The sequence below is a fragment of the Dromaius novaehollandiae genome, unplaced genomic scaffold, assembly GCF_036370855.1.
Source record: "Dromaius novaehollandiae isolate bDroNov1 unplaced genomic scaffold, bDroNov1.hap1 HAP1_SCAFFOLD_84, whole genome shotgun sequence".
NCBI lineage: Eukaryota > Metazoa > Chordata > Aves > Casuariiformes > Dromaiidae > Dromaius > Dromaius novaehollandiae.
The window spans coordinates 27363-54181 of NW_026991408.1; the positions used below are offsets into that span (position 1 = coordinate 27363).

General features: G+C 43.3%; 1 protein-coding gene across 5 annotated transcripts in view; it reads left to right on the plus strand.

The window, feature by feature from the left end:
• The first annotated feature begins 1020 nt into the window (after positions 1-1020).
• Positions 1021-26819, plus strand: part of LOC112991639 (histone-lysine N-methyltransferase 2A) — a 55852-nt gene continuing 30053 nt past the window's right edge. For 3 of the 5 annotated variants that reach the window (XM_064504159.1, XM_064504160.1, XM_064504161.1), the window contains exons 1-8: positions 1021-1424; positions 16907-16976; positions 18508-21173; positions 22493-22670; positions 23023-23257; positions 24587-24651; positions 25446-25817; positions 26441-26514. In XM_064504159.1, the coding sequence (XP_064360229.1) occupies positions 1080-1424; positions 16907-16976; positions 18508-21173; positions 22493-22670; positions 23023-23257; positions 24587-24651; positions 25446-25817; positions 26441-26514 (4005 nt within the window). In that variant the 5' untranslated portion in view covers positions 1021-1079. Of the gene's footprint in view, positions 1425-2039; positions 2151-16906; positions 16977-18507; positions 21174-22492; positions 22671-23022; positions 23258-24586; positions 24652-25445; positions 25818-26440; positions 26515-26819 lie in introns of those variants that run through there. The other 2 variants (XM_064504163.1, XM_064504162.1) reach the window with 2 other exon arrangements.

Sequence of the window (26819 nt, forward strand, 5' to 3'; positions counted from 1 at the left end):
CTGTTGTGGGGCCGGGTGTGTGTGTGGGGGGGGGAGGGGTTTAGGGTGCCCTGTTGCAGGGCTGGGAGTGGGGGAGAGGGAGTTAGGGCACCCTGTCACCATGCTGAGGGGCATTAGAGTGCCCTGTCACGGGGTTGGGGGGGGTTAGGGCGCCCTGTCACCACACTGAGGAGGGTTAGGGCGCCCTGTCATGGGGTCGAGGGGGGGGGGATTAGGGCGCCCTGTCACCACACTGAGGGGGGTTCGGGCGCCCTGTCACGGGGCCGGGGGGGTTTCGGGCGCCCTGTCACGGGCCTGAGGGGGTTCGGGCTCCCCGTCACGGGGCCGGGGGCAGGGTTTTCTGTCACGGGGCTGAGGGGGGTTAGGGCGCCCTGTCACCGCGCTGAGGGGGCACAAGGAGGCGACGGCGAGGAGGCAGCCCTGGCTCCGGCACGGCTGGCGCACGTCGCAGCAGGTGAGCACGGCGTCGCGGCCCCGCGAGCGGCGGCCCCCGGGCTCAGGCCTACCCCCGCCCGGGCCCGCGGCCTGGCTGCGCGCCGCTGGCACGCGGGGCGTCTGCCCGCGCCTCATGCCCCAGGCCGGGCCCCGGGCCGCGCCGAGCGGGGCCCCGCGCTCCGCATACGCCCTGGGACTATGCAGGGGGCTGGCGGGGCGTGCTATGCCGTATGCGCGGTCCCGGGCGCCAGCAGCTCGCGCTTTCACTCGGTATTGCCGTCGTGGTTATGGTGGTGGCTTACGGTCTCGGTATGCGGCAAGCAGGTTCTGGGGCTCGCTGGCAGGGTGCCCCACACCTGTATCCCCCTCGGAGTTATGACGGGCTGCTAGGCAGAGAACCGCGCTATCCAGGACGGGGGGCCGCGCTGGGAGCTGGGCCCGGGACCCTGCATACCGCCCAGCGTTATGCGGGGCCAGCACCAGTTGCGCATGGCTTACCCACGTGCCAGGGCGGCGGGATGGCGGAGCCCCGCAACCTGCATGCCGGCCGGCGGTATGCAGGGCCTCTGCGGGCCGGCGGAGCGATATGCAGGGCGCGGGGCGCGGCCCGGCCCCGCTCTCTGGCTCGTCGCCTCACAGTAAAGATGGCGCACAGCGGTCGGTGGCGCTTCCCTGCCCGGCCCGGCAGCGGCGGCTGGGGCCGCCGGGGGCTGGGGGGGTCCCGGCTGCGGGTGCCGGCCGTGCGGAGCCTGCGCGCCGCCGAGCCGGCGGCCCCGGCGGCGGCGGGCGATGGGGAGCGCGGCGGCCCGTGCTCCGGCGGGGCGGCGGGAAGCGGGGGAGGCGGGGCAGCGCCGGGCTCCGGCGGCTCCGGGGGCCCCGCGGCCGGGGTGGGACCTGGCTTCGACGCGGCGCTCCAGGTCTCGGCCGCCATCGGCATCAACCTGCGGCGGTTCCGCGCGGCCTGCGGCGCCGAGGCGGGCAGCGGAGAGGTGAGGAGGGGCGGGCGGGAGAGGGAGGGCGCGGCGCGGCGCGGCCCGAGCGCGGTCCCGGCCCGCCAGCATCCCCGCTCCGCCCCGGCGGGCGGCACACCCCCTGCCCGCACACCCCCTGCCCGCGCCCGCCGCGCTCCTCCCGCCGCCCGGACACACCTACCGCGCCCCGCGCCGCCGCCGCCGCCCGCACAAAGGGCGCGCCCCGCCGCCGCCGAGCGGAGCGGAGCGGAGCGGGGGGCGCGGGGCGGGGGGCCGGGCCGGGCGGGGAGCCGGGCGCCGGCCGCCCTCCGCCTCCGCGCCGCGCGGTCCCTCCCCGCGCACGCGACTTGCCGCCGGTGTGTCCTCCCCGCGCCGCCGCCGCGCCTCCATTATCCTCCCGCCGCGGCGGGGAGGGCAGGGCAGGGCAGGGGAGGGAGCCCCCCCCCCCCGCCCCCCCGCGCGGGGCTGCGGAGCGCCGGCCGCCGCCGCGAGGTGAGGGGCGGGGGGGCGGCGGTGCCGGCAGCCGCCCCCCGCCCCGGCTGCACCTGGCCGCCGAGCGAGCCCCCGGGGCGGGGAGGAAGCGGTGCAGTTGCGCGGACCAGCTGGCTCACGGGTGTTTTTTCCCTTTTCGGCGGGGGGGCCGCGCTGCGCTCGTCTTGCCTGCGTTTTCTTAAGCCTGAGCCAGCGAGAGCAGGAGTCTGACAACAGCCCACCTACCGACGGAGCGGGGAAGACATGATGGGGGTGTGTTGCTTACTACAGGCTGCACCAGTCCTTTTCTGTGCTGCTTGTTTTGCATCGCTTCTTAACTCTGTCATTGCACCGGCAAAAAAAAAAAGAGAAAAAAATCCGACTTCTTTCGTACCAGGAGCGCGTTTCTCGTAACGGCTGGTTGTGTCTCTTGTTCTAAAGGCAAATCGTCAGGTGCGGAGCGCGTGAGCGTATCTTTGTATGTCCTTTAGCCTCTCAAAAAGCGTTTGCATTGCTTTTTCATCACGGGTAGTATCTGAGTCTATTAATGTGTGTATAAAAGCACGTTTTAGTTACGTTTCTCGGGCTCGCGTTTAGCGTTGCCTGTTAGGTGCTGTGGAGCAGGGCGAGTCGGTCCCGGCTGAGCTGGAGTCGGTCTTGGGCTGCAGTTCCCGCTCCCGCAGGCTCCGGTGCCTGGAGGAGGGGGGTCGTATTCGCGGACTCAGAGCCGATCGTGGAAACACTTTTAACCTAGTGAATACAACGCTGACGCTTTTAACTCAAACTGTCCAGTAGCATCCCTTTTATTTAATACAAAGTTCTTACAGGTTGTTGTTTATAATATCTGTAAACTTGTCTATTTGTAATAGTTTGGGTTAAATGGAATTTACTATATCTGCTTAAAAGAGGTTAATATCTCACAAGTGCTGGTTTACTGGCAGAAACAACTGAAATCTGGCTAACCAGTCTGACCACAAAGTTAACAAGCGGAGAAGTTTTTATATGAGGGGAAGGTGAGTTGGTTGGGATGCTTTGTTTTTTCTAAGGATGACATTGGATTTGTTTTTCTTCCGCTCAGTTTGTCTTAAAGTATATTTTTGTATCTCAGACCTTTAAAATATCTCAGAAGATCTTTGCAAGTTTGGCTTTTTAGCTTATCTTTGCTTAAAAATAAAATAGTTAAGTAAATCCTTGGTGCTAGCAGTTGATAAAGAAAGTGTCTCTTAGATCTTAAGAGTTTTTATTGAGCGATTAAAAAATTCTGCCTTACAATATTATATGCAGTGGAAGGTAATGGTAAAGTTGGCTTGTAACTTGGTGGCTGTAGGTTGAGACTCATCCACTCATGAGCGAGGAAGGAGTAGACCCAGGGTGCTTTCTCACTCTAAAATTACGACAGTTAATAGTGTTCTGAGACATTAGGCAAGCAGATGCTCTTGTAGATTGTGTGGCGTACAGCTTCAGCTGGTTCAGTAGTTGTTCTTCCCATCACCAGTATAGGAACATCTCTTTCCCTCAGTGATAATTAAGAGCCAAAGTATTTTTGCTTTTTAAAGACCGAGTTCTCTTAACTGATGACTTATACTGCATGGATTTTTTTCATAGCAAAGGTCTCGCTGCTCTGAACTCGTGCACCACAGCTATTGGTCATCAGAAGTTCTAGGAAAAACCCTTCCTTCCTGCTGTACGACTTTCTGTGTGGTGGGAGTGAGGGATGCGGAGAAAGCTCTGATACGTCTAGGAAATAAGTACGGGTGCGTGCCGGTGGCCTTTCTGAAAGGAGAGGGTGGCCATGCGTTTTTGCTGAAAGAGTAAAGTTCTGATGCTTGTGTGGTACCTGAATTTGGATTCAGCTTTTTTCCTTCTAGTAGGGGTTTCCAGGAGTCCTCTGCTTATTAGGACTCATTATGACCTTTGAATAACCACTGAACACTTGCACTGTTTTCTTCCGCAGTTGAGGTCTTTCCCCGAACCATGCCAACTAAAATCTTCAGCTGAGTTTGCATTCAGCGTTGGAATAAAATCTTTAATTAACAATTTGAGTTTAGGAATCTGTAGTGATCAAAGCAAAGTGGAAGAAGCTGCGCTATATTTTTATGTACGTTTTCCATGCTGATTGCTTTTTTTTTTTTTTTTTTTTTGACTTCTGAACAGCACGCTGCACTCTGGTCTTAAATTGTGTAAGTACTTACCAAAAATATGCATTAATATCAACATTTCATTTGATTTAATAGGAAAGTAGAACTCCAGAGCAAGTATTATAATCAGTTTTTCCCTTGTCTCCTTTGCCATGCTGCAGAATGTAGCAGATCTTATTTGTAATATAAAAGGTACCTGAGTTCTGAGTGCACCTGGGTCATGTGACAGTTCTCATTTCTTCAGTGAAATCACAATCTTAAAAAAGCTATTTCATTGTAATTATTACTACTTGGTTTTTTTTCTTCTTTTTTTAAAGGTAAAGAGAGGCAAAGGATGTCACTGCCTCCTCCCCAGTTTCTGGTGACTTTGTATGAATCCTTTGCTTCTGTTGCGGTTTAGTTTTTCACTGAGTTATCTTGAAACCTGCTTGCTCTAAGGGAGCGAGACTGTGATATTTGACTTTGGCACAGTAAGAGTGAGTGGGGATTTTTTGCATAGTAAAGCTATAACTAGTTGGAAAAAATGGCATTCATACTGAATGTTATCCTTTCTGCTGATATGAATGACAGTTAAGTAATAAGTGGAATTATTGCAAGGTTTAAAAACCTTCAGCTGTGTTTTCTTGATTTGTTACTTAAATATTTGGTATAAGAGGAGTCTGTGTGTGGTTGTTATATATCTGTTAGATCTGTCACTTCAGGGCTCCCTCCCCATCCCTGAGATTTAATCGAAGCCTTAGGAGATGGAAGTTGACTGCGTGTGGTGGATGCATGTTGACGGTTCACTTGATAAATCTGTATCAGTTTCAAAGTGAAAACTTAAGTTGCCAAAACTTGAAAAGGAGTTGAAAATGTAATAATAACAGTAATGATCGTGACTCTAGTAGTGTTGCTGTAATTGTGCATGGACCATAATCTTTTATGAGGTAAATGTTAGAGCCTCAGATGTTCACTGATGGCTGACTTGTTTTGAAATTGTACTGGATTCATGTGCTGGGAGGAATGGCTTCCTTATTATGGCCATGGCCATGGTCATGCCTGAGCTGAAAGTACTGATAATTTCTTTCCTACACTTGTATTAAAATTCTGTCTGCCTGAGAATTTTCTTTCCTAATTCTCTGCTGAATGGTCATTATAAAACTGCCTGGGTGTTTAACTTGTGAAGCGCGTGTACAGAGCCCTGCCTGTTATTGGTGACATTATTAGTATGTATGAATGGAGAGATCAACTGCTTCTGGGTAGAAGTTTGGTTTAAAACAGAACATAAACAAGAAAGTACTGATGGCAGCCCAAGAGATGGAGAGCTGCTTTTCTTCGTGCTCGCTCTCCTTTCTGAAGAGTTAGGAGCTCATTTGTCAGAAGTGTGAAAATTCAAGTACATGTTTTAGCCATCCTAGCCAGTTTCCTGTTTCCAGGATTCAATCAGTGTTACAAAGCACTCAAAACTTTTAGAGTATTGGTTTTGTGAAGCTTTTTGGAGGAAAGGATTCTGGGGATTTTGGGGGGAGGGTAGTGTTTTTGATAGAATGTCGTGTCACACTTCTTGGTGACAAGAGTGACAGATAATGTAGTCTCAGAAGAAGCAGCAGTAATGTACATTGACCTGTTTGCTCTGGGACTTTTTGACATTGCACTTCCCTCAACTGTAAAATTCATAGGACAGACTCTTGCAGCAGTGTATTTCACTGCTTTTTTTTTTTTTTTTTTTTGCTTTTTTTTTTTTTATTGAAGTACTGAACTACAGATTTTACTGTATTGCATTTGGAGGAAATGAGGGAACAGGTTGGGTAACTCTTTGGGACAGTTGTTCATTTTTCAGCCTTTTTAACAGACTTTCAATGTCGACTTCCATGTCGAGGCTGCCTCCTCCTCACCTGTTGAATATATGTGAAACGGTACTAATGGTTTCAACACACGAGTGGTTAAAAGCATGCCCAGGAACTCTTCTCCTGAGACCATGTGTGATGGCATGTGCCTGCTGCATTTTCTAGCTGTGATGCCAGAGCTTGCTACCTGTACTGCTTTTACACGCTGAGAATTAAACAGAAAAGGGCGCTGCCTTACATGAAATAAAACTGAGGAAAGGAGGCATTTTTGTTTCGATAAACAGAAAACATGTTGGTCTTTCATTCAGAGGGAGTGTTTTGGTAGAGGGGCTTTTGTTTTCTTGGTTCTGAAGGGACAGCAAAAGCTTTTCTCTTCAGCAAAGGTCTCTTTCTCAATTTATCCTGTAGAGTGCCTGGATAAAATGTAGTATGACATTTATTGAAGGCATTCTCATCCCCTCCAGTCTCTTATTTAGACCAGATAGTTTTGTGATGAAATATTGGTATAGGGCAGACAAAGAGTAGCACTGCTGAGAAACTGTATCTGATTTCTCTTTTCGCGTTTGGTGGCCATTGAGGATGACTTTGGCAAAGAATGTGGGTTCTTGCAAGCTATTAAAATTTGATAATTCTTGGGCAGCAAATCCTTTTAACTAGGTAGCCATGCTACCTAAGCCTCTGTTTCTCGCTGTTGATATTAAAGCTCATTATGGTCCATCTCCTCAGTTCAGTCTTGTGCACAGACTGTAAATGAATTCTTGGGCATTAAGTTTAAAGGGATACCGCAAAAGAGCTCGTAAAAGGGAATGCTTTTTTTTCCCCCTGCACTGCATCAGAAAACACATAGTTCAGCTGTTAAAATATTTTTAAAATGCTTTAATTCTTTGTTGGGTGACATGTATTTCTCTAGAAGAAGTGAAAATGAGTTTGCTGCTATTAAAGATTTTTCTTTATGCATTGATATGGCCATTTAGAGTATAGCTGTGTGTATGCAGAAGTATCTGAAGTGCTTCATCCTCCTGCTTTGATGTTTCTGGGCAACTTTGATTGTTAGTTATGTCTGCTTTTGTTTAAAAGCAACCTCTAGAATTCTTTCCTGTTCTCGGTTGTCCAAGTTCAGCTGAAGTATTGTGTTCTAAACGTTCATTTATGGATCCGAGAGAGAGATTTAGCTTGCCAAAAGCGCTGTGTTGCCAGAACTCTGTTAGATGTGGTTCAGGAGGCTGTGGTCTCGCTTTTCTCTCACGGGGTGCAAGTTAAATTTTTCTAGGTAGTACTTTGGATGACCCCTTTCCTCAGAGGTAGCACTGAAAGCTTGTTGTCATCCAAATGAAACCATTTTGGGTGCTTTAAAAAGCATTTCCTGTTTGTTCAGAGTGAAAATTGTCAATCAATCAGAATTATTCCTATAGTATATAGGAATATAGATTATATATAATTTGTAAAGTATTGAGTGTAGAGCATAGGCTGAGTTGATGGAGCCGTAACTCCGCAGAAAACATGGATTGATTGTGTTTTGTTAATGGACTGTTGTAAGTTAGTTTTTTCTGCCTCCAGTTTTGGCCCAATGGTGAGAAAGCAACTGTATTCTTATCTCTTAACACTGGATATTTGTGTTTTCCTCTTAGCAAGCTGGAGAGGCTGATCTATATACTCGGTAATACTGTTACAATGGGTGCTCTCTGAGCTTGAGCCCAATAAAGAGCAGCTTGCTCTTTCTAAATCTGAAATTAGGTATCGTCTGAGGGAATTTGGAAGCTGGAGTTCTAATCGTGTCTGTATTGTAGCTAATTGCTGAGGGTATAGATGCAAACCAACAGCAGGGGTGTGTCTTTCTGTTGTTCTGATTTGGAAATTGTCTTGGGTAGAGGTGACATTGTGAAGTTTTACTTTGCTTTCAGGAAGGTCTTGTAAGAAGATGTTGTGTAGATCAGTACCGTTTTGAGGAGAAGTCCTGGTAGATTTTATGCGTCATTCCTATTCTGAGCTTCTGGATACTCATCCAGTTAAAGAATGAAGGGATGAGTGGGCCCTCAGCCTGGTAAGTATGTAACAGTAACCCCAGTGCTCTGCTGTTCATTAGTGACGCTGCATTTCAAAGAATTAACTTTAGCAATCAGTTGTGAAGCATCTTCCTGAACTACCAGATGACTCCACTCCAGTCAAAAGCTAAGAGTGCACCCAGTGTTTGTCTTGGGGGTTACATGTGGCCAACCTCTAAGGATGTTTACTCTTTTGAGAGAAGAGGAGTCTGTTAGATGTCGCGCCATAGTTACTAAGCAAGCTTCTGAATGAGCTTCTAAAAATAGCATCTCTTTCCAAGAAGATGAGGTGCTGCATAATCGGGGCCAAAACCAAGATGGGGAACAGGAAGGGAAGTAAATCATTGTTCAGATAATTCTATTTTGAAATTAAATAAACCTCTTTGAGAGCTGGTTGGAACAGCTGCATTGCCGTTTCTAGTGCTTCTGACTGTCAGCTTTGACGATGGTCCTGTGCAGCTTTAAGAATCCATAATGATATGAGTTATGCTATTATTCCTTGGAGAGAGATCAAAAAATCCATACCTTCAGGATATTTTTCATCTGAACATGGATTTTCCTCTGAGGTCTTTAGTCAGAACTTCCATGAAAAATAATTTTGCTCAAGAGCGTTGTAATAGATTAATTTAGTTCCTATAGAGATTTGCTTGCAATTTTCTGTTATGGAAGTAACCAGGTTACTTCAAGAAAATCCTTTGTTCATCTGCTCACAACTTTGAGGTTTAAGCTAGTTTACATAGTCTTATGTTTTATTGGGAGAAGTAGGTGGAAGCTCTGCTGTCTAGATCAAGAGATCGCTCCTCGCCTCCTTAGTTAGATGTCATGTCTGGCCCAAGACGAGCCTTTTCTCATCCTTTTATTTATAATCCTGAATGACCTTTTTTGTGCCACGTTATTCTTTCTCAGGTAAATGGGGTCATGTTCAAAACTGTTACGGTTTTTAATCATTCTCCATCTGTTGTGCTTTACAGTAACTTCTGGTAACAAAGCTGGAGAGAGCCTGTTCCTACTTAATTTGCCTCAGAACTGGATTTTGACATGCAGCAACTGACTGGATGCTTTAGCCTTGCAAATGCATGCTGGGATTTACTGGCCTTCTTGGTCCTTTCTAATTCTGATCAGTTACAAGTCTCTCTTAGATTGTTCAATGACATTCGTGACCATATCATTGACCTCAGAAAGGTATTTTTCACAAACATGAATGACATAGTGGTCATGCTACTTGTGGTTGTACATGAAGCCAAAGTAATTGCTTTTTGAATAGGGTTTTTTTACTGTAGGCAGTTTTGGTGACTGCTTAGTGGGAAATAAGAAGAAATGATCATTCCCAGGATACTAAGCCAAAGCCAGACTTATTGTATCCTTTTGGAAAAGTAGGTTACCGGTGCTCGGTTCAAAAATAATGCAGGTTCCAGCAGTGAATTTTGACATGCAGTTGTTGAAAATATAGAAGGTGCTGATTTAGTACCTGCAGACAAAATAATAATCAAAAATAACAAAATGAACGAAACATTCATAGTAGCCAAATAAACATACAGGCAGATGAAACTCTAGGCTGTCAGACAGTTGTGGTTTTGTTTTGTTTTTTGCTTCGTGGTCCTAGTCTCCAAATATATGTAGAGAAGTTGTTTGTGTCTTTCAGAATTGTTTGGTGACAGGTGGGTTTGGGATAGAAAGTTTCTGTGAAGTTTTATGGGAACTGCCTCTTGGGACAGCAGGAAATGGGGAGGCTTTCTGCAGAACTGAGGAAATCATATATATTTCTTCTTTTCTCCAGCCTTCTTCAGTAGCCCTTCTATGGAGATCTCCTCTGGGGCAGGCAGGAGGGAAACCAACCTGAAAAACTCCTTAGGGGGAGTAAAAGTTGCAATTGTGATCGAGTACGTACTGCTTTTCACAAAGTGCACAAAAAAGGTGGAAGGGTGGCTGGAATGTTAGAAAATCAGGTAATGACTTCCTGTGCTGCTTCAGTCCCAGTATTTTGTTCTGGGCAGAAGAACAGCTGTTAGAAGATACGCTTCTGTCATGTGACACTTTTACCTTTGAACACCAAACTGTAATGTCATAAGTGTAATGGCATATTTATTTTCTGTTCCTGGGGTTTAAATGCACCTAGTCAACATTTTTGCAAATTAGTTCTTCTCGGCACAACCTCATGGTTTCTGAAGGATCTTCATTCTGTAAAGTGCTGAGGGTGATTGCTGTCTGTTAGATATTGGTCAGTTCTTTACATGCTAGACAAAGCTAACTTCTTTCCCCCTGTAAATACTTGTATATACTGAGGTCATCCTATCCAGGGGACTTGCACTTCTTTCTTTGTTTTGTAAGTGCCAATTGTCACACTTGCTAGTGGAAATTAGATTTGCAACTCATGGGTTGCATATATGCAACTCATCTTCAAGAATCTAATTACAAAACCACTGTATTTGCAAGTTTCTACTACTGGCAATTTGGGCTTTCTCTGGGGGTAGAAAGATTTCCCCCCTCCCCCCCAACTCTAAATACATGTCAACAAATGCTTTTAAATACAGAAATCTGGGGGGTTTTTGTTTGTTTGTTTGTTTTAGTTTTCCTAGTTGTCTTTTTACATTTTGAATATTGTAAGGACAAGGTTTTGGAAGATTAGTTTCCTTCGGTGATTAAGAGCAATTGAATGATTTTGTGCTCATTAAAGGTTGCAATGTGTGTGTATCTAAGGACTGCTTCTTCATATATATATATATATATATATTTATATATTTATATATTTATATGTATATATATCTAAAAATAGCAAACATTCTATCATACTGATGCTTTGCAACAGGTCTTAGAAAGAAAGAATATTAATGTAATTGGGAAGATTGAGTATAAATGAAAGTGAAATAACATTAATGCTAACTTAGTACATGGGAGACACCACTATTGGGTTGAATTTGAGAAGGGGGACCCTAGTAAATACCCCACGGCCTGTAGCACTTGGGCCTTTCCTTGACAACCTTGTTTCCTGCCTTTATAAGGTCATGTTCAGTCTAACCAGTCTGTGGTTTCATCTGATGGGATAACAGAGTTGTGAGCAGATGTAGAAACTGCGCCGCAAGTGAGAATTTGAAGCTTTAAAATCCAGCGGTTAGGTAACCTGCCTTCTACATCTGCATTCTGCTTTTACTGAGTTGCACATGGGCCTGTTGGCTGAGCACAAGGTTCTTAAAAGGTTTGAACTTGTTTCTGGAAAGTGAAATAGCAAAATAAGTGGGTAAATAAATGTATGAACCAAACTGAGTTAAGGAGAGGTCTGATGCAAGCCCTGACAGTATCCTTTCCAGAGTAAACACCTGCAAAAGTCAGATTCAGAACTTTTTTTTTTTAAGTAAAACCAGAATAGAAAAGGTAAAACCATGCAGGTGTTTCAGCAGTGTTTGGGTAACAAATAGTAATTAGACGGCATCTATTTTTGCATCTCACCCCATGGTGACCTTTGTGAAAGGAAGAAGCCTTTAAATAAAAGCTCGTGTCAGACGTATATGAATCTTTTATTTTTAAGTATTTGTATGCAATATGAAGATGGAGAATTCTGTTTAAAATGCTCGAAGTCTTTCTCTGAATTTACCAGTTTTAGATTCCTCTTCATGTAAATATTTTATGTAGTATACTATAGTGACACCTTTTCTTCCATGAGCATGTCAGGGCTACCCTCCAGATTTGTTTTTTGTCCAGAACTCACCTTGATTGTTTTGTTTTGTTTTCCACACTTTGCTAGGGAGAAAGCTTAACTTTCACAACGATATTTACTGACATTATTAACTTTTCTGTGAGATAGACTACTATGAGGCTTGAAAACAGAATTGCACAAGTGCTTTTAGTGTATACAAACACTGAAGCAAAGGGAGTACTTACAAGTATATAAGCTGTCTCTCCCGGTGCTTCTTAACAGATAGGCTCATACGTGTTTTCACTAAGGCTGGTTTGGGGTAACTTTGTTGTTTTTCAGGTTTTAGGAGTGTTTGGTATATGATCATAATGTGTTTTTGACTGTTGCTTTAAAGCTGCAAATTAGAACCATTTAAAGACTGCGTTTCACGTGTTAGGTGCCTTTCTTCCGTTGTCACCTGGGATTTGCAATAGTTGACTAACAGTGAGTGTTTCATACATGCGTAAGTCAATTGTCAGTAACTGTGGTTTTGGTATAAGGTATTATTTTAGATTAAACTCTGAATTTGCTTGCCTCTCTGGCCAGGCATAGCTGCTCGTTCAATCCTGTAAATTCTTCTAGAAAATAATTTGTGTATATTAAGTGGTCTTTTGGAAAAGCAAATAGTCTTTAGAGCATAACTTCTGCATTTACTGAATACATTGAAATTGTGGTAGCAAGAACTCTGTTTGTGTAGAGGTGTGCTTTTCACCCTGCAGTTTTGTGGTTCTGGAACTACAGTGATGAGCTACTGGCATGAGTTCAGAACTGTTCCTACTCAAAAAAGGAATGAAGTACTGGGAAGCTGTTTAATTGGAGCCAAGAGACTTGGAACTGATTTTATGGAAACAAATTATTGCTGTCTTCTTTCACTCAAGTGGCCTTTAGGATTAATAATTATACAGAGTTCCACCTTCCTTAGGTAGATGTGGCAGAGATGGCTGGTGGGATTCTGTATGCGTTAGAACGCCTTTAGTCTTCCTCTCTGCAAGAAGAGGCTTCATTCTTTTTCTCATTTTTAGCTCAGCAACCTACTTGCTAAGAGCACTTGCTTTCCTGCTTCAGAACCTGTAGCTGCGTGCATGCTTATTTCAAGATGCATCCTCCACAGCTCCAATGTATTCTCTGTTGTAGTACTTGAAGAGGCAGGGAAGATGTCAGGTGAGCAGGATGCAAAAAAATAGGGACCAAGACAAGCCGTATAGAAATGCGGTGAGTATTCCTGATTGGGTGTGGGAGAGGTTCATGAGATAGTCATCACGGCTTGAAATTGTTGGGAGAGCGGGTACTGGAACTAGCACTGGGCTGTTGCTTTTGTGATCTGCTATTGAAATATCTGGAAGGGTAAGGAAAAGGGGAATATAAGGATTTCATAGTGGGAGTGATGGTGAAATTAACAGGTGAAAAGGGAAGAAAATAAGGAAACTGAAAGCCATCGCAAGTTCAGGGATTGAATGCCAATATCTGAACTCAGAAGGAAATACAGTCTAGCACTTAGAGGAAGGATTGGGAATTGGGATTTCAAAGCTCTGTGCCTTGATGTCCCAGAAAATCCCTGGTCTTGGGCAGCTCACCGTCTCTGTGCTTATATCTCACCTACTTGTAGCATGCTTGTTCTCCTGACTCCCTGAATTAGAGAGGTGCTCTCTAGTGCTTTTTAACACCTCTCATTCACAGGACCGTAAGCATGCATTGAAAGATTCATCTGCTCATGGCAGTAAGTTTGGTGTTCTTGGAAGAAGCGTGCTGCTTTTACGCAGAAGTAAGCCTCGTATGGCATTTACAGCTAACGTACGCTATGTGCACGTTATTGTGTGCTCGAAGATGAGGCAGGTCTCTGTTCTTGGTGGTGTAATGAAGAAACTACTTGGAGTAAGCGGCTGTTTGGGTTACGTTTCTGTGTTCATATGTAGCTTATTGCTTATCTGGTTGCATTCTCTGTCTCAGCGTTCAGAATATTTCAGCGTGTGTTGCTTTCAGTTACCAGCAGGCCCTGTGGCTGGTGCGGGAGACCCTTGCCGCCCGGCGTGCGTGCCCTGCGGAGGCAGTCCCTGTGCAGGAGTGTTTACATCTTGCAGCGAGCCCACGTGCTCCAGGGAGTGGCAGGCAGGCGTGACAAGGCGACCGATCTGCAGTGCTGTGTGCAAAATGAGCGTGGAGCGATGCGCTCCTGCAGCATTTATTCCACAGCTCCGTACTTGCTTGGTTTTTATTAATATGTGACTGAAGTTGAGAAATGGTAGTTTCTCCCTTTCAGGAACAGGTCCTGGATTCTTTTAAGGAGACGGTCTTAGGTTTTGGAGTCTGCCTGATACAAGATTCATCTGGTAGAAACAATGCTTTTGGATTTGTGGTGTAATTCTTTTGTATTGCTTTATCACTGCCTTTTCCTGTTTTCTTGGCATCATTGCTGCAACTGGAAAGAGCAGACAGGCAAGGGGAACGTGAGGAAAGGCTGCACTGACCCCTTCCACAGTGTGCAGTTGCATTTGCTTACAGCAGTTGTGAACTGCAGCCCGAGTTTGTATATGTTGAAATTGACTCGCTAGAACATAACATGTTATGTTGAAAACTTGAATGGCCTTCTGTTCACAAAATGTACACTATCTTCATTGTTTAATAGCGAGGATCATCGAATGGAAACCAAACAAAAAATTGAGAAACAGTTTCTCTTAATCCTTGCTTCTTTTTATCACGTTCCAACTTGCCTGTAGACATGTAAAGACAATTTTCCTATTCCAAGTCAGTTACAATAAATAGTAAAATAATGCAGTTCTGGTAAACAGTGAGTACTGTCACAGCTTTCAGTAATATTCACAGGGTAGGTATCTAGTACTTGGTATTTTTACATCTATAAATCCTATCAACTGTCTAATGTTAGAGAGAGCTCTTTCAAATATAGGTGATGGTTGTCATCCCCATCCCACCCCTTGCCCGGTCATCAGTAGCGGGTCTATATTCTCAGCTTCTGGACCTAGGAAAACTAGTCATTTGAAGAAAAGTTTGAAATGTTTCAGCTTTTACGCTTGCTGATTAAAAGGCAGTTAACATTAAGAAGGTGCTTTGATGATATCTGTTTGAGGTAGTAACTCTCAATGTGCGAACTTCCACGCAGGTAGCAGATTACCAAGGTGCAGAACCCGCCGTTTTGGGAGGTCAGGCTGGCCCCGCTCCCAAAGGGGAGTTGGTGTATTTTTGTTTGTTGCGTACTCTGATACCTTAATATATTTCCTGTTTGTAGGTCTGGTCACACAGGGTAGTGGCAAGTGGCACCTCTAAGTCCCCACTTTAATAGGTGTTTCATGGCAAACTGACAGATAATGGTCTCCATATGTGTGGTTTAAGATCCTCAAACTAAACCTCTGGTTCAGTAGCTGAAATTTGCTTGGTGGTCCATCCTGTAAGTAGCTGAATTAAGAATTTATAGAGCAGAAGATGAAGACAGGCACTGTTTTGAGAAAATATTTGAAATCAACATGCAAGAAAAGCTTTGCTATGTTGCTTTCCTATTCCTTGTTGTTGTTGTTGTTGTTGTTGTTATTAACAAGTACTGTTGAAATCTTATATTGGGCCTAAGCTAAATCCAGTAATAGTATCGTTTATTTCTTGGCACTGCTAAACTTTTCTTGTTCAGTAGTGTAGCACCTTTTCAGTTACAGTATACCGGTTTTTGTAGTACTTCCTTGTCTCAAAGCTTTGGCAGAGAGAAATTGTTACAGAAAACATAGAGTTATTACAGGCACCTTTGGAGTGGAATAAAATAGTTACTTTCTAGCATACGGCAACATTAACAATGGTTTAGAGAAGGAAGCAACAAAGGACATACTCTGTCCAAGCTACAGAGGGACTTGAAGAGTAGAGAACGTAATTGCCTGAGTTGAGATTGCACTAGGAAAACTGGATCAACATAAAAACGTGTTACAGTAGATGATTAGGACTTACATTTCTACAGACTGCCTGAAGAAAAACTGTCTTAATGTGAACAGGGTACATTTAATGTCGTGTTGCAATATTGCCTCGGTTTGCTGTACCAAAAATTGCCATTTAATGAATAAATAACTTCTTGTAGAACCAACATGTTCTTTGTTGTCTTGCACCGTAGGTCTGTACTATTTTGCTTGTAATCCAGTATTCTGCACCTTTTCTTCTTTCAGAGTTTGTCCCCCCCACCCCTCCCCACCCCCCATTTTTCTTATTTTCTGTTGCCTCTGTCAGTGAAAACCTTTAAAATGCAAGTCAGGTCTTCATCTCTTAAAGGCAAAATCTAAAGTGAATTAAAAAGAAAACCTTACATTTTAGCAAGAATCATGTAGTAGAGAGTCAGTTGTTAAGAAAACTGTCCTTGACTTTCAATAGTGTCACCTAGATGGCTATTAATTTCATTATTCTTTGAAGTGTAGCAGTCAGTAAAGGCTGTGGTCCCTCAGCAAGAAATGCTTTTTTGGGGGTAACTTTGCTGGGAGCCGTAGGAGAGGGAACAACAGGGAGCTGCCTTTGGTTGCTCTGAGAGAAAGCTTGTTCTGGCACCGTACGAGTCGGCAGTGCTTCTAGCTGTTCAGCGCTATTTCAGACTGTGGCCGTTGTGAATGAATGAAGTCTACATATTAGAGATGACTCTGACCTCCTGTCAGTAGTTTCAGTGAAGCTGAACTTATTCCTTAGCCAGGCACGGAGGTGGTGGTGAGGTGGAACTGATGGGGTGGGATTCATCTGGCTGCGTGCAAGTCTCTGGAGGTGGTAGAGGCTCTGTCCTGCTGCAGTTTCCTTGCAGAGGCCATAGGCATCACTGCTGGTTCTTGTGCAAGTAAGTGGCACGCCTTCCTTCGGGGAAAGTGGCTAGTTGTCAGAAAGGGACTTGAGTGAGTCCAGAAGCCTTGCTTAAACTCCACAATGCTTGGGGCAGAATTACAGACCTCACATGCTTCTGCTCATCCAGAGAGACTTCTAAATGAGTTTGGGAGGAAGTTAGTCTGCATTTGTACTAGAAAAATAAACATGTAAAAATAATTTTTTTGCTTGAGTATGTCTTTAGGGTAGTTTGAATAATAGTTTATAGAGTAGACCTCTCTTTGTGCTTTGATACAAGCAGCAGATTTGATGCACTAAAGTTTTGATTTCATGTAGATTTGTCCTTTGTTTCCCCATAACTCTTTCATCCTGCTGTAGCTGTATACTATAGCTATTATATATACTAGTTGCATTTCCTTTTTAGCAATTATTTGTTAGAAGAACAAATATGGGTATGTTACTTGGCAGGGGCAAATCCTTTAGAATCTTTTCATGCTTTGATCATAGTTAAATGTTTAGTGTTAATATCCATGCCTTCAAATTTAAAACTACTTTTTCATTGCAGGATGAACAATTCTTAGGTTTTGGTTCAGATGAAGAGGTCAAAGTACGAAGCCCCACCAGGTCCCCCACAGGTACGTTCAAGTATCAGCATTGGATGCTGACTTTGTATTTTCCTTTGTGATGGTTTTGTCATGTCTCTCTTGTTTGTTGCAATAGTTATTTTCCAGAAGAATCTCAGCAAAACATGCTTTTCCCTTGAGGAAGCTCAGTCTCTTCAAATCTCATACACATAAAAGTCATAGCAGTCTTTGGATTAAACTTACTCAGTTTTAGACGTTTGCTGTCATTGTGGTCTCTTTAGGTCTGATTTGTTGTGGAGTAGGGGAACGCTGAGTGAAAAAGAGAGTGATACTAAAGAAACTAGCACGCATAACCTGATGTTAGCATTTTAGAGAGGCAGTCATTTTAATGATAAGGATCTAGTTTAAGGAGTGTGTTCAACTGTGGGTAGATGTAAGTAGTTGCAGGGAAAAATAGGTGTATGTAGTTTGTTAGTGAAAACTTGTGTCAGTTCTTGGGCTCAAAAGTAAGCATTATTTCTTATGAAAATTTCTTCTAAGATATAGTTGCAACAATCTAGCCTTCAAAAAAAAAAAAGCAAAAACAAACAAATGAAATGCCCCTCGCCACCAAAAAAAAATGTTTTGAATTTTTTCATACCTTGCAATATATTAATTATCTGCTGTAAGTGAAACTTTGTTGTTGAAGAAATGAAACAAATGTGGAAGACTTAAGGATAAGCTGTAGTAAATTGTATTTTTAGCTTTCAAGATGTATGATCAAATCATGGTTGGACTGCAAGCAAATGAGTTTAGTCTTGATTTAGATTCTTGTGAATAAGTGTTCTCACCACAATACTCTACTCAGTTTGGCCTTGCCAGCAAATTCTGTTGTGGAGAGCCTTGGTAATAGGGTGGTTCAATGAAGAAAGTAGCACATTGTCAGAAATATGTGAAGACCCAGAACGGGAATAGCTGGGTTAGTGGGTATGGATTGAAATGCATCGGTAGAGGTGAGTAATCAAGTCTTGCACATCTGCTTCATGATTCTAAGTGCAATCCCGAGTACTAAATAGATTTGAAAACTAAAAACAACCTTTTTAGTAAATTATCTTACATCAGCCTCCCCCTGCGCGTTGTTCTTGCCTTCTGACCTATCTGTTAGCAGTGCAGATGGATGGTACTAGAGAAGAGTTTTGGTTTTTTTTTTTTCCCCCTCTAACTGGCTGTGATCTGCTAACAACTCTTTTAATGTGTTTGAAACATCATACATGCCTTTAGGAGTTATTGCTCCCTTTTATAGTTAAGTTGATGCTGGTTTTGAGAGATTGCATATATAGTTTTTGTAAACAGGCAAGCGTCCTTTTTAAAAAAAAATTATTTAAATCACATTTTATGTGGAAGAAGAGGTTTCTTGTGAGGGAACTCTTTACAGGTATTATGATAAAACTGTATTTTTATTTATTGATGGACTGAAATGTTTTGGCAAGTTGTGCAGGTAGTGTGATTTATACTGAGTACATTCTTGTGTGCATCTGGATAATGCTGATCCAGCAGTCGGGGAAACTTAACGTGTGATCTGCATTCTCTACTTCCCTCTCAGTTAAGTCTAGTCCACGAAAACCTCGCGGGAGGCCCCGAAGCAGTTCTGACCGAAGTTCAGCTGTATTGTCAGACTCGTCATCAGTGTGTTCCCCTTCGAGCAAGTCTGAAACCACATCCATGGAAAAAGTAAAGAAGAAGGAATTGAAAAGTGGGGAAAAAAGACGAGGAAGACCTCCAACGCTTACTAGCGTGAAGTTCAAATTGTCACAAGTAAAGGACGCATCAGATGTTCAGAAGGGAAGTAAAGAAGAAAAAGAAAGTCTGAAAAAAATTAAAAGGTCACCGTCCACTACATTTCAGCAAGCAACAAAAATCAAGAAATTAAGAACTAGTAAGCTCTCCCCACTAAAATCTAAGTTTAAGCCTGGGGCAAAACTTCAGATTGGGAGGAAAAGTGTTCAGATCGTACGCAGGAGAGGTAGGCCGCCGTCTTCTGAGCGTTTAAAGACTTCCTCGACCTTAGTCGTTAATTCACAGCTGGAGAAACCCCAAAGGATACGTAAAGAGAAGGATGGCACGCCACCTCTTACAAAAGAAGAAAAGACTGCTGTCAGACAGAGTCCACGCAGGGTTAAGCCTGTTAGGATTATACCTTCCACAAAAAGGACAGATGCAGCAATTGCAAAGCAACTCTTGCAGAGAGCTAAAAAGGGGGCACAAAAAAAGATTGAGAAAGAGGCAGCTAAACTACAGGGCAGAAAGGGGAGAACCCAGCTAAAAAATATCCGACAGTTCATCATGCCAGTTGTGAGTGCTATCTCTTCACGTATAATTAAAACACCTAAGCGGTTTATTGAAGATGAAGACTATGATCCTCCTATTAAAATATCCAGACTAGAATCCACGCCAAACAGCAGGTTCAGTGCTACATCCTGTGGTTCCAGTGAAAAATCCAGTGCTGCTTCTCAGCATTCATCTCAGATGTCTTCAGACTCTTCACGGTCCAGTAGCCCTAGCGTTGATACATCTACAGACTCTCAAGCTTCTGAAGAGATGCAGACGCTTTCTGAAGAACGGAGTAATACTCCCGAAGTTCACACACCTCTGCCTGTTTCTCAGTCCCCTGAAAATGATAACAGCGACAGGAGAAACAGAAGATTTTCAATAACAGAGAGAAGTTTTGGCCAGAGGACTGCTAAAAAGCTGTCAGCCTTACCAAGTGTGCCGCAGCAGCAGTCCTCCTCTTCTCCTCCTCCCCCTTTGCTCACTCCTCCCCCACCGCTGCAGCCTGCTTCCAGCATCTCAGACCATACCCCTTGGCTTATGCCTCCAACCATACCGTTAGCCTCACCGTTTCTTCCTACTTCTGCTGCACCGATGCAAGAGAAACGGAAATCAATTCTGCGAGAGCCAACATTTAGGTGGACCTCTCTAAAGCATTCCAGGTCAGAACCGCAGTACTTCTCATCAGCAAAATATGCCAAAGAGGGTCTTATTCGCAAACCAATATTTGATAACTTCAGACCCCCACCACTGACACCAGAGGATGTTGGCTTTGCATCTGGCTTCTCACCGCCAGGTGCTACAGCTCCAGCACGCTTGTTTTCTCTGCATTCTGGAACAAGATTTGACATGCACAAGAGAAGTCCTCTGCTGAGAGCTCCAAGATTCACTCCAAGCGAGGCCCACTCCAGAATCTTTGAATCTGTAACTTTGCCCTCATCGGTTGGTCGAACCACTGCAGGAACTTCTGCAACAGGTGTATCTTCTAGAAAACGAAAGAGGAGAGTGTTTAGTCCTATCCGATCAGAACCCAGATCTCCTTCGCATTCCATGAGGACAAGAAGTGGGAGACTTAGTACCTCTGACCTGACAACTCTCACCCCACAGTCTTCTGTCTCTTCCTCATTAACTAGCATTTCTGTTAGTTCTCTTGCCACTAGTGCCTTAAATTCAACTTTTACTTTTCCTTCCCATTCCCTAACGCAGTCTGGGGAATCAGCAGAGAGAAGCCAGAGACCAAGGAAGCAGACTAGCACTCCAGCAGAGCCTTTCTCATCTAGTAGTCCTACTCCTCTCTTTCCCTGGTTCACGTCAAGTCCCCAGACAGAGAGAGGGAGAAACAAAGACAGGGCTACAGAGGAACTGTCCAAAGATAAAGATGCTGACAAAAGTGTGGAGAAGGACAAGAGCAGAGAGAAAGACAGAGAGAGAGAAAAGGAAAACAAACGGGAGTCAAGGAAAGAGAAAAGGAGAAAAGGGTCAGAAATTCAGAGTAGCTCTGCTTTGTTTCCTGTAGGTAAAATGCCCAAAGAAAAAGTTGTCAGTGAAGATGTTGCAGCATCATCTTCTGCAAAAAAAACTGCCGGACGGAAAAAATCTACAGCAATAGATCCTGTGGCAGATGTTTCCACTGCTGCTCTGGTAGACACGACAACCATCAAAACCAAAACCAAGAAAGGTAGAGGGGGGTTAGACAAATCAGATCTGGACCTCAGCCCCACTGTGCCATCTTTGGAGAAGGAAAAAGCTCTGCGTCTTTCCACTCCTTCGTCAAGCACTGTCAAACATTCCGCTTCCTCCATCAGCTCTATGTTGGCTCAAGCAGACAAACTGCCAATGACTGACAAAAGGGTAGCCAGTCTCCTGAAAAAGGCAAAAGCCCAGCTGTACAAGATCGAGAAGAGCAAGTCCCTCAAACAAGTAGATCAGCCAAAAGCACAGGTATCTCTTTTTTCAAGTTTTTTTTGCTAGAGTGCATCTTATTTTGAACTTTCACTGAAAATCACTAGTAGCTTTCATATCTGAAAAGTGAAGAATTAACATACCAAGCTAAGTAGCTGTTAGTGCAACAGATGGTAAATGATCTGAAAATGAGAAGCACTGGGCAGAAGTTGAGGGGGAGAGAAAGCTGCTGTAGCCAGCTCAAGATGGAGCTGCCTGCATTTTTAGAGAACAGTTCAGACTAGTTGCTTATTAGGTTTCTCTATATAAATCTAAGCAAAATTGACATCAAGAACAGTATGAGTTTATAAAAGCAAGCTTCTAGCAAATTGCTGTAGTCTTTTCTTGGTGTTGGATGTTTCTTGTAGACCCTTCTTATGTGTACAGCTGGCTTCTATAGGTAAAGGAGATTCTGCCCCCCACCTCACTAACTCTACATTGTGATGATCTGTTCCTTCTGGGAGGGAGTAAGATTCATTGGGAGTTTGGATTTGATTGGAAAACTGCTTCCCATTGCTTTCCTCTCTTCTCCCCCTCTTCCTCTCACCCCAAAAAGACCCTTTTCCGCAGTCCCTTTTAACTGCTAAAAAGGTAGGCATTTTATGGCATCGATACGCTCTCAGAGAATATTTCCTTTATAGTTAAACTATTAATTTCCTTTATGGCACCAGTGTTAAAATTACTAGTGTATATTTTAAATAGAAAACTTCAAAGCTTTCGTCCCTGAAATGAAGATATGCATGCTTCTGTATGTCTGGCCCGTTTATATTAAGAAGCCCAGACCCTCACAATTAGCTGTTATGGGGAGTTTTTTTATTAGGAAGTTTTTCAGAATCATATGATGAAAACATGGAAAATTGCACTGAAGTGCTACGTTTCTTTTAACACTTCAGTAAACACAGCCCCCTCTTCTTAAAGGCTAGCAGCGACAAAGCTATCAAACAGCTCGATTTGCTTCTCTTCCACCAGATCAATTAGTACTGAATGTTAGTTGTTTATCCTACTTCCAGTCCACTTTGAATTTCTGATACCAATGCCCTACTATGGCTTCATGAGTGAGCTCAGTTTCCAGTAGCTGGGAGGAAGTTACCTTCTAATTCCAAATTAGTAAGACTTCTTGTCCTTTCAAGCTTATCCTCTCTTGGATAACCGAGGCTTAGAAGGCTGTGTCCTTATTTTTATTCTGATTTGTATGAAGTGCAAGCTAAGATAAAATTTAACTCTTTCAAGGTTACTTAGAAGTTTCTGTTGCATGTTTTCCAATCTCATGTTGATACCTTTATTAGGAATACTGTATGTTCTCGTACTCTGAAATCTAGGGACAAGAGAGTGATTCATCAGAAACATCAGTTCGAGGACCACGAATAAAACATGTTTGCAGGAGAGCAGCTGTTGCACTGGGCCGTAAGCGGGCAGTGTTTCCTGATGACATGCCCACTCTGAGTGCCTTACCGTGGGAAGAACGAGAGAAGATACTGTCTTCCATGGGAAATGATGGTAAGTTAGGTATTTTAGTTTTGCATCTGTGGATTCATACACAATCTGTTTGTTCACGACTTTGTTTAGTAGCATCTATACGTATATAATATATGCGGTAGGTATCTGAACTTGTACAACTGATCACTTTAAGTAATTAACAGGGGAAAGTACATTAAACAGAATGGTGCTTTTTTATTAAAATGCTACTCTAACGGGGTTAGTAATCCTTTTAACCTTAGTTAATTTTTTTATAAAAATGTGTTATACAGTAAGCTTTCAGTCTGCTGAAGTGTGTGTGTATGTACATATATGTGTGTACATATGTGTGTGTATATATATGTGAATTCACATTAGAATTTTTTTTTGACAGATAAGTCATCAGTAGCTGGCTCAGAAGAGGCTGAACCTCTCGCTCCACCTATCAAACCAATTAAGCCGGTTACCAGAAACAAGGCACAGCAAGAACCTCCGGTGAAGAAGGGCCGACGCTCAAGGCGCTGTGGGCAGTGTTCAGGCTGTCAGGTTCCGGAAGACTGCGGCGTCTGTACTAACTGTCTGGACAAACCCAAGTTTGGTGGGCGCAATATAAAGAAGCAGTGCTGCAAGTAAGTGCGTGCCTCAGAAATTGTTTAGCTAACGCCTACACTGGGTGGAATAAGCATACCTATACTCTTGGGTAGGGAATGATGGACTTCCCCTGTAGCTCGGGCTTCGAAGGATTTTGGCCTGGACTAAGGCTGCGTTGCGGTAGGGACTGAAAACAGTTTGATTTAAGAGGCTAGATGCTGATCTCAGGTGTGCTGGCTATGAGCTCTTTTTCTATGTTTCACTTCCAACTTATTTTCCCCAGTGGAAGAAATTGGCATAGGATTGTAAAGCATTTGGTATGAGATCAGTGACTTTCATTACTATGGTAGTGTGGGTTAATGCAAGAAAGGCACCAAAACCAAAAAAAGTATTTTCTCTTACTTTCTCAACTGGCATTTTTGAAGAACTTGGTTTTTTAACTGATTTTTATCCGGTATGTAAACTTAATATAACAAAGATGTCTCTGGATGTCACTAAGAAATACCACTCTTTCCTTTAATTTTTTTTTTAATTTTTTATACATATCACTTAGTCTGAACCTTTTGCTTTTTTCAATTGCTGTATTAAGTCAATTTTACCAGACTAGATAATCTGTCTGAAAAGGCAGCAAGTGAAGTGCTATCAATAGAGATTGTTGTGATATGAAAGCTATTTATAAAGCGTAGCCATGAGACTTGCTGTGTAGTGCTCATCTGTGTGAAAACACTCTGCAGACTACAATCTGTAAGTAGTCACACTCTTAGTAGCTTTGCCCAGGCCTTGGGCAAGGTTTCAAAACCATGGGCCCTGCTGCAAGAAACAAAGTCTAGCCTAGCATATTGGAGACATTGCGTGGCAAACGTAAGAAAAATAGGAATTAAAGTAGAACACATCAAACACGTGGTTTCAATCCCACTCCATATAAGTAGAGTGACTCCTTTTGTCTGAAATGGCCTAACTTTGGACTACATAAAAGCTACAGTTCAGAGAGTGCGGTTTGGTTTCTTAGAGCTCTTAGAAGTATTCTGGTACTTCTCAAATGCCGGTATCTAAGAAATATAGTCAGTGGGGGGTTTTCCAGTGAAACAATTATGGCACTGGCAGTTCTATTAACCTCAAAACTGTGTGTTGAGTGTGGCAAACCAAAAGGAAAATACAAGGGAAAATAAAAAGCTGCTTTGGTCTTAAATATTTCTGAAGAAAAAAATATTAAAAATTATTTGGAAGAGACTATTGGGAATATTGAATGGCTGGTGAATTCATAATTTTTTTTCTAATTTTTCATGTTGAAAGTTTACAGAATGCATTCCTAATGTCTGTGCATTTTTCTTCCGATTTCTAATTGCAAAACATTTTTTTCTTTGTAGAATGAGGAAGTGTCAGAATCTACAATGGATGCCTTCCAAAGCATATCTCCAGAAGCAAGCTAAAGGTAGGCTAAAAGATTTCCCTCTTGAGTGTAGCACCAGAGTGAAAATTTTCATATCTTAAACTTTTTTCTTCATGCCGTCACTGTGGCCATGCTGAGCTATAAAAGATTAGTGTGAAACCAAAAGTTAACAGGGAGTCTGACTGTTCTGATGATGTCAAATGGAAGTTGTAAGAGAGGTATGAGTAGGGGCAGCTTCTATACCATAATGGTGGCTGCCATTTTCAGCACTGGACTTGTAGATTTTCCTCCCTTTTGTAGGGAACTGCTGATGATGACTGATCAGTCTCCCCTCTGCCCTTCAGGTGAAGCATTTGTCAGAGATTTACCTGTTCCTGAATGACATGGGGACTGAGGGATCTCTTGGAGCCTCCTTGTCTCTGACATAGGGCTTAAGTGAGCCAGCATACGTATTCTATTAAATCTCAGCATTCTCAGTACTGCACTATTGGAGGTCCACGTGTTAGCGTGACAGTGATCAGGTGGCTGTCTTAAAACTCCTTGAACTTCACCATACAAAATCTACTTTCTCTTTTGTGCAGTTACTACAGAAGCATTTTGCTTACTGATCTGTCAGAATAGAGGCCCAAAATATTAGAACAGAGATTTTGGCATAAGTGCATTAATTTTACTGGCAAAAATACTTTTCTTCTGGAGTACTGATTTTTCTGTCATATGAAGGAACAGCAAAAAATTGTGACATCAAAATGTCTGTTTCCTTTTAAAAAAAGTGCTGTGTATTATTTGAAGTCATGCAATTTCATCTGCATGACTGTACTGGTGATTTTTCTTCCTAGCTGCAAAAAAGAAAGAGAAGAAATCCAAGGCAAATGAAAAGAAAGAAAGCCATTCTGGAAAGAACCAGTTGGACTCTGGACAGAAACAAGCTCTTCAGACTGTTTTAACAAGAGAAGATAATACTGTGAAGAAGAGCAGTGAGCCTGCCCGTAAGCCCATTGAGGAGAAGCATGAGGATGGGAATTCCTCTGTTCCAGTGGTGGAGCCCAAACAGGTTCCTGCCTCTGGTGCCAGAAGGACTGGCAAACAGGCACCCCAGCTGGTTCAGCTCGCTCCTTCTCAGCCACCAAGCTCAGGACCTTTGAAAAAAGAAGCACCTAAAGTTACCACTTCTGAGCCTAAGAAAAAACAGATACCACAGCCAGAAATAGGTAAATGTGACTGTTTGTCTTCCATGCATTTGAATCATGTTAAGTACAGCTGAGTATTAATACTCCTAAAAACTGTTGGATTTAAAACTGGTAAGTGCTTTATGGTCTGGTGAAATTACAGCAAATTATTTTGGAGAATTTTACTTAGAGCTGTGGTCCTTCTGTTGAACTATGCTGTACATATAGAGGTGGGTGGAAGGATGTCTGTCTTTAATGTGATTTTTAGTCCTGCAGTCATGGCAGTCTTAAAGTATAGTTTCAATAGCATTAAGCATATTGACTGCTCACAGTCTGAATGTGACATACAAGAGCATAATCTTTTACTACTAAAACATGGCCTGCTATTGCATGTAGTACATAACAACATGAACAGTAACCAAAGAGGCAGCTCCAGGACTTTTGTGTCTTGGCACCTGGAACATTGGGATTTTTAGCAGCGTAAGCCTGACTGGTTATACCTTGAGGAGAAGTTCAGGTCGTAGTTGGTGATGTGTAGTCACAAAAGGGGATGGAAAAATTCGAATCTAAAATTCATCTCACACTACAAAATTTGTTTATTCCTTTTCTTCTCTACAAGTGGTTGTTACTCGAAATACTCATAAAATTCTTTTCCCTCTCCCTAGGCACAGAACAAAGCAAACAGAAAAAAATTGCTCCTCGTCCAACTTTCCCTGTGAAACAGAAACCTAAAGAAAAGGTGAATACTGTGTGTTGTTTTTGTTTTGTTTTGTTTTTTACCGTCCATAAATTTCAAGAAGTTGAAACCTGTGTGACTTCTAGCTATCTAGATAGAAGTGTATTGTCCTTACTAACCCTTTGGCAAATTTTTGTGCTTAAAACGTCAATAGGAACACCATTTTTATCATAAAAAACCATTCAGAATTCACTTCTGCCCCTTCAATTTAAGGTAAATCTAACTCGATTCCTAGCACCATTCAAGATTGATGTGATATCTAAAAAGGAAAAAGTTTTCAATCCATTCAAGGAGAAATGTGTACCTTC